The 8,248-nt window shown below is 40.5% G+C and overlaps 1 protein-coding gene across 1 annotated transcript; it reads left to right on the top strand.

Moving 5' to 3' along the window:
• The first annotated feature begins 806 nt into the window (after positions 1–806).
• On the top strand, positions 807–4,896 carry LOC103440096 (uncharacterized). Its single transcript, XM_008378777.4, has 4 exons — positions 807–2,033; positions 2,256–2,666; positions 2,768–2,815; positions 2,951–4,896. The coding sequence occupies exons 1-4, from the start codon at positions 905–907 to the stop codon at positions 4,384–4,386; spliced, it is 3,024 nt and encodes a 1,007-aa protein (XP_008376999.1). The 5' UTR covers positions 807–904; the 3' UTR covers positions 4,387–4,896.
• The last annotated feature ends 3,352 nt before the right edge of the window (positions 4,897–8,248 follow it).

Below are 8,248 nucleotides of genomic sequence, written 5' to 3' on the forward strand. Positions count from 1 at the left end.
AACATCGCACGTAACGGAACTAACAAAATCAAAGCAATATAGAGCAAGTTTTGAGTTTTATAGAGTAAATGACGACTTTTGAATTTCTGAAAGTAAAATTGAGTTATATGGAGCAAAATGAAGCAAATTTAGAATTTCAAAGAGTAAAATGACAACTTTAAAGTTATAGAAGACAAAATGGAACAAAATCAAATTTTGTAGCTGAAAATTTATTCATTTCATATAACTCTTTCTCATTTTTATATGTTTCTCTAAAATCAAAACACATTAAAATCGGTTTGCAAAAAAGCAGATGTTAAGTTCTTATATCTTCTTATTCTTTAAAAAAAATGTTCTTATATCAGAACCGCGTTTTTCAGCGGTAGTACAATCATAACCCCCTTTACTCCTCTTCTCTCTCACACAAGCTATACAAATGTGACAAATCAAAATTACCGTTTCAAGGGCTGTCTTAATTAAGTGATTAATTAGACTGAAGGGTCCTATTCAACCGCAGTTCCACAACCACGACTTTTTCAATCTGCTGCTTTTTTTCTGCTGTTGCTTTTAACTGGCCTAGACTGAAGGGTCTTATACGGCTGCAACCTAAGTGCTCGAGTCCAAAAAGCATTGGTCAGAACTCCAAACCCTAACTCAAACATTCAAAAATCCCAAGCCCTATATTATACATTATTCGAAAAATATAACATATAAATCTGAGCCACTTATACTTTACACTGCCAATTTTTGTGATCAGATTTCAACTTTTAACTACAAATTAAAACAAAGACGAGAGCTTTATAGTGGAATAACAAAACCAAACCAGTTCCACTCCTCCAAAACTTGTTCTTCCTTGTTCTAGTTCTTCTCCAAGGCTTCTGTTTACCTAAAGTCCTTTTCTTTTTGGGCCCATTTGAAAATTGAAATGGGTGACAAAAAAGGAGAAACAACCAAGAAAAACCCACAACAACCTCAGCAGCAGCAGCAGCAGCAACAGATTTCACCTTCTCCCAACGACCAACAACCGCCGCCAACGGCTGTTAATATCAGTGGAGCTGCAGCTGCAGCTGGTGTCTCCTTCAATATTCCTCCTCCTTTGTTTGTCCCTACCGGTACTCCAACAACCTCATCGTCATCTCCCTTCGATCAGCATCAATTTGAGGCAGCTGTGAATCCAAAGAGGCCAAGATTTACAAGTACAACCGGACAATGGAAACTTCTTCCTTCTCCATCTTCCCAACAGAAACAACCCCAAATACCAATTCTACCCTCAGAATCAAACCCATCTCGATCTCCAAATCCAAAAAATACTCAATTATCTCAACCCCATGTCTCCACCACCAGAGCAGCCTCCTCCTCCGACACCGCCTCGTCGTGGCCGCCGCACTCTCCTCTACCGTCTCTATCAGCAACATCAGGGCACGACACAAACAAGACAGAGGAAGGAGACCCTCAAAACCCGGTTCACCACCACCAGCAGTTCAGAAAAGGAAAGTATGTGAGTCCGGTTTGGAAACCAAACGAGATGCTATGGCTGGCTAGGGGATGGAGGATTCAGTACCAAGGTGGGGCAGCCCGTGGATCTTCGGATCATGGGTCGGGCTCATCTTCAAGAGCAGAGCAGTTACAAACAGAGACAGGCGGCGCCACCACCACTACTCACACCAGAAACAAAACGAGGGCTGACAAGGACAGGGAAGTCGCCGACTTCCTTCAGAAGCATGGCGTCAACAGGGACGCGAAAACGGCGGGAACCAAGTGGGATAACATGCTGGGAGAGTTTAGAAAGGTTTATGAATGGGAGAGAGGTTCCGAGAGAGAACAAGTTGGAAAGAGTTACTTTAGGCTTTCACCGTACGAGAGAAAGCTTCATAGGTTGCCTGCTTCTTTTGATGAGGAGGTTTTCGAGGAGCTCTCGCAGTTCATGGGGTCGAGGATGAGGACTACTCAGAGCAGATTAGGGTCGGTTGGGGACGACAGTCGATCGGCTCTTGTTATGACAAGAAGTCTTCCCCAACCGCCTTCGTTCAAAGAAGACGACTTCCCTCTCTCAGGTATATAGAGGAGTGCTGAACCGCTAACTGATTATATATAAATGCCCACAGCACAAGTTGTATACAATTCTTTATTTTATGATCAATATCCATTATCTCTAAACAATGGAGGTTACTAGCTAGTTAATATAACAAGTTAATTAAGTTGTGTCATTTTGTTTAACTTTTAGTTTCGGTTTGATATCTATATAATATCTATATATATGCTGTTATTATATGCAGGTAGGGGAAAGCAACTAATGATCATGAGCGGTGGAGGGGAACCGTTTTACCACGGAGGAAGAGGGACCTTGCTAGGGTTTCCTCATCATGATCAGTCTTCCCTAGACTTTGCAACTGGCCTCTCTTCATCTTCTTCCAAGGAGCTCCGTCGAATCGGAAAGATTCGAATGACGTGGGAAGAATCGGTGAGTCTGTGGGCGGAAGAAGGGGAGCACCACAGAGGGAGACTGAGGCTACAAGGCTCGAGCTTCTTGAATGCCGACGAGCTCACTTTCTTTGATGATTCCATGGTTGCTTGCACCATGGAAGCCTTCGAAGATGGCCCCTTTCGAGGCTTCTCCGTTGACCGATTTGTGTCCGGACAACAAGTCAAAGTCTTTGGTAGAAGAAGACCTTCATCCGCTACTTCTGGTAAAAACGAGCTTCTCTATATTTGATGTAGTACCATGTCACAAAATCTAGGTTAATTATAATTCCACATCTAACACTACATTGTTTAACAATGTTATTAGGGTTCAATGAAAAAGTCCAGCTTCCCTTGCCAGAATCCTCATCAAGATGTAAGCCCTAAAACCAATTTGGATTTATTTGGCAATGTTGTGTTAACATTCTTTTGTCCAATTTTATGCTACATATCGATTTGATTAAAGGTTCTGTTATGATCTATACAATATTTGCATGTGTATTTGTTGCAGCAATGCCTCCATTTGAATTTCAAGACCCAACGGAGTACTACGTGGGGTGTCTTCGAGTCCCACCGCCATCACTTCCTACATTATCCGAGCTTCAATGGTACGTACAAGAGCCACCGCCGGAGGAACTCCGTTTCCCACTCCGAAAAGACTTGTACCGCGACTTACCACAAGGGAAAGAGATCTTCTTCACCACCTCAACCGAATTGCTAGACTGTAGAGCCATCACATACGATATTCTAAGCCCCATAATCCGAACCAATCCAAGTCTTAGTGCTGCCACTGCCACTGCCACAAGTAGAGACTCCTTCATTCCCATTTGGGACGACTGCATCAACCGAATCGTCTCCAAATTTTGTTCAGTGGAAATGGTCTTCATCCGCAAGCCTAACGCTTCATCCCCAACTGAACCATTACAGGATCAATGGCCGAACGTGACAGGCTTCGTTCGAAATTTCTGTCTATGGAGAGGGGAAGAAGCCGATAATTTAAGAGATGACCGGGACATTAATCCGTCAAGCTCAATAGTTGAGAAACTTTTGTGGACTTACATGGATCTTCCTTACATATTAGGGTACTACGCAATCGGTCATGTTGTAACCTTCTGTGCATTGAGTCGGGTTCAAGATCGAATAATTCGCACTGATTTAGGAACCGTTGATCTGTCATCGACCTCTGAGAGACTGAAAGCCCTAGTCCCATGTTTCAGGATTGCAAGCCTATTGCCATTGCTAGCGGATCGATGCTTCAACATTAGTAGTAATTGCAATGGTGGTTCTTACAAAATGCCACCTTATAGCGATTTCGAGAGGATCGACATGGGGAGCGGAAACGCAATTGAAATGACGCCAACCACAGTGACTCGATTTTACAGTAACATTCGGAAGGCGACCGCCGTAAAGGAAATCTACGATTTTCTCGACCAGAGAATTCCCCATGCAGAGTACATCCACAGATCGTTGGAGAAAGGTTGGGCTTTGGTGTTTAAGCCTAGAGGGTGCAAGTTCAAGCCTACAAATTGCGACCAGCTCGTTGAGGCTCTCATGTACGTGACAAAAGCGCTGGTGGCATTGCACGACTTGTCGTTTATGCATAGGGATATATGTTGGGAGAAAGTGATGAGGAATGAGAGGGACAACGAGTGGTTTGTTTGCGGGTTCGAGGAGGCTGTCGGGGCTCCGCAGATATACCCGCACAGTGTGGGGATGGCTGGAGATGCGGTGGCGCGTGGGAGGCACGCGCCGGAGATGGAGAGAGGGTTGCATGGGGTGAAGGTGGACGTGTGGGGAGTAGGGAATCTGGTGAGGAGTTGCGGGTTGACAGGTGTGCCGAAGTTGCTGAGGGAGCTCCAAAACCGGTGTTTGGATCAGAACCCGGAGAAGAGGCCAACTGCAGCCGACTGTTACCACCACCTGCTGCAGCTGCAGTCGTCTCTGTAGTCAGTCACAGCTGGTGGGGTTTTGATGTGACTCCGACCCTCCTCTCTTAATTTCTCTCTCTCTCTCTAAAATACATTGGTAACAAATTAATTGGAGTTTGTTTTCAGTTTTTATGTGTTGTCTTTATGGAGAAGGGTTGTGTTTTGGTTGGTTGGTTTGTTTTTATTTTGATACCTTAAGAAAGAAGAAAGGGTTTTGTTTCTAGGTTTGCGTGGGTGGTGATATGGCGGCGGTTGCAGAGGCTGCCACTGGCCGGTGCCTGCTTCGACGGTTAGTTCCATCAAATCACAGGGTCAGAAATGCAGTTTGGGGAACACTGAAAGCTGATGCACGATGGGTATCCCTTCACATACTTTCAGAGTTTGTTTGAGGGTTTTGATTGGTACGTACGTCTGGGAATGGCTAGGTAGGATTATTAGGGTTATATAGGAAAAGGCACTGTTTTGTTTGGACGTGGTGTGGACAATACATCTTCTTTAAAGTGTTTAATCTTAAACCTAGATTGCAAAATTTTCAGTTCCCCAATTACTCTATTTTTCTTTCCTTAATTTCATTGATGCTATTTCATTTATATATTATAGGAATTTTTAACGAAACACTCTTCACTTTTAACGAAAATTACATTTTTATTCTAAAAAGTTACTCATGACACTATTCACTTACATTTTTTTGTATTTTTTATTAAAATTCAAAGTTTTAAAGTCATTTTCATTAGTTTTTCTTATATAACATTTTCCGAAGGGTATTAATTAGACAAATTAACTCATTTGCTGACACATCTTTAGTATAAGTGGATTTTACAAACTAAAATTAATTTTAATTTTTTTTTCTTTTGCAAAATCTACATGTAATAGAGTGATAATTTTGTACGTGTAAATTGCAGTATTAATGAGAGAATTTTTTTTTTCCAAGGTATTAGCGATTTTCACTAATGTAGTCTCAATTTCTCTTACACTCGTTTACTTATTTTTGTCCTCGTCTCCTCTGGTTTATTCAATTCAAATCTTAAAATTTAAAAACTGTACTAAGAGACAATAGGGCCGAAAATTACTTTTCATAATTATATGAACAGTGACATATTATGTGATTTGCTCTGCTAAAGTATATATTCCTCAAATAGATGGTCAATTAGAGGGAATTAGTCAGATCTTAAAAAATATACTTTGTTCATGCGTTTCGAACTTTAAGGACAGCTGGGAAAATCATTTGCCTTTGATACCGAATTAGAACAAAATCTCGAGGTAGTACTACTGCCCAGCATTTGTGCAAAATAGTATGGTATCATGGTATGTTAGTGTTGGAATTTATTAGGTTCATTTAGGAAATTAATTAGAGATTTGATTTGATTTTGTAGTAGAGTATTTTTGGCATTTACGCATTAAGGTTTCTTAGGTTTATTGCTCTATAAATAGAGCTTGTAATTTAGTTTGAGAATTATGCTAGTCATAATGTAGTCTCTTAGGGTTTTGTAGCCGTTCCAGCATTCTCATTTGTTTAATAATTATCTTATTATTTTGTTAGTCTTGTTCGTTGCGCACTCTGATGTTCAACTTGGTATCAGAGCATATTCGATCCTTCAGGGTTATGTTCTTGGTGGTATCAATTTTTTTTCAGTCGTCGAATATCAGTTTGGTTGTAGGTTGTTTTGTCTTTGTACCTAGATTAGGGTTTTGTCGTTGAAAAAAAAAACACAAAAATTGTTTGTTCGTTGTTGCAGTAAAGATTTAGGAATCTTGTCCGTTTACTCCCAACGTTTGGTTGCTAGAATTTGTTGCTTGTTGGAATTGGTTGTTCGCTTGAATTGCTTGCTTGATTGATCGCTTGAACCGCTTGCCTTGTCGTGTCCGCTTAACGGAACTTATCTTGTCGTGTCCGTCTAACGGAGCTTGTCTTGTCGTGTTCGCCTAACGGAGCTTGCATCTACATCTGCTTGTTGGCAACCTCATGACGTGTACCGCCATTAGTTTGATGGGGGTGGGGGTGTTGGAATTTATTAGGTTTATTTAGGAAATTAATTAGAGATTTGATTTGATTTGATTTTGTAGTAGGGTATTTTTGGCATTTACGCATTAGGGTTTCTTAGGTTTATTGCTCTAGAAATAAAGCTTGTAATTTAGTTTGAGAATTATGTTAGTCACAATGTAGCCTCTTAGGGTTTTGTAGTCGTTCTGGCATTCTCATTTGTTTAATAATATTCTTATTATTTTGTTAGTCTTGTTCGTTGCGCATTCTGATATTCAACTGTTAGGGACATATCTAGGAAAAGCATTGATTTAGTCGTCTTATTGCAAGTTCATTATTCTGATTTTCTATTCCCAAATGATTCATCAGATGCACCTCAATTCTTCATTGAATAGCTATTAAAATTAAGTAAATACCACATTTGGTCATGTCAAATGTTTGATTTGTCTTCTGTATGTTTTTTAAAGAAAGGTAATGGAAAAAAAATAGTGATTAAATATAAAATTATTATCAAAAGTGGAGAAAGTTGAGATTCTATTGTAAAACTAATTAGTAGTATAGGGGGTAACTAACTATTTATAAGCTATTACAAGTTTTCTTCTTTTACTGATGTGAAACTTTTTTACTTTGACATTCTCAAACACCTTCTCACATGTAGTTGATTTTTCAACCAAATTATATGAACAACACAAATTGAATGACGCGAAACACGTGTGATCGTCACTCTGATACCATGAAAAAACTTAAAATTTTACAAGTTTTCGACCAATTACTAGGAGGAATTTCACATAATGCTCTCCAGTAACCTTTCAGCTTATAATACCAAAATATTAATCCATCAAAACGCAATATTTGTTAAACGTAATATGGAAGCATGGCCGCTGTAGTCTAGCTACAGAATGAGTATATTACGTATGTTTCACTAGTGGGAGAACCTCTCTAACATGTTAAGAAAATGCAAAACCTAATTGCTCTACCCTTGCGGGGCAATGTGTCTCCACTTTGGCTTCATTGCCCCAATATAAACCCAACTATGGTAAACATTCGAATATGCAAGTAGTAATGAGTCCTTAACATCTGGGTATTTTGCTCTTACGAAAAATACATGCACCACACACTTTTTGTGGTTTTTGACCATTTTGCAACATAGTTTTATCAGCCAATAACGATGTTTGAGTCACACAGCTCGAAGATTGTGTCTCTTTTGGTCGGCAGTCGCACACACGCAGCTTGAATAATATGTTTTTGTAACACTATCTTACACCAAGGGCGTGTTTAATCAAATTGAGAGGAAATGAATTGAGGAGAAATTGGATTGGGGAGGAATTGAAATGAGGTGGAATCAGAATCAGATTCATGTTGAAGTTGTTTACTAAGGCCTCGTTTGGCACGCCGTATAAAGCATCGGATAGGATAAATAATACGGGAGCAGTTGTTTGGTGCACTCTCGTACTAAATAAGCACCCGCTTAATTATCCGGCCCATCAAATTTTATACGGTTGACACCGTACTATTAAAACAGCCCAAAAGCTCCGGATAATTAGTCGGGGCGTTGTCCTCTCCAACTTCACGAAGCCGCCGTTAACGACTTCTCAAAGTGGGCCTTCGAGCAGTTCCTCGACGAGTTTTCCACCCTAGGCGCCACTCCTCTGCAGTCATTCTCCGACTAATTTCTCGTCTCGTCCGACGGAAAGCACACAGAGGAACAAAGAAGAGAGTGAGAGAGAGACAAAAAGAGACCAGTAGCAAAATAACATATTCCACAGGGATATACAGAAAGGGGCGGATGGAAGCTAAGGAATTCGCCAACTGGAGGCGTCACTCAGCTCTTCCCCTCCTCCAAATCGAATTTTGTCAATGCTTTTCCCCAACCTAATGCCCAAAATCAGTCAGCCCCATT

The sequence above is a fragment of the Malus domestica genome, chromosome 07 (genome assembly GCF_042453785.1).
Source record: "Malus domestica chromosome 07, GDT2T_hap1".
Taxonomy (NCBI): Eukaryota; Viridiplantae; Streptophyta; class Magnoliopsida; order Rosales; family Rosaceae; genus Malus; species Malus domestica.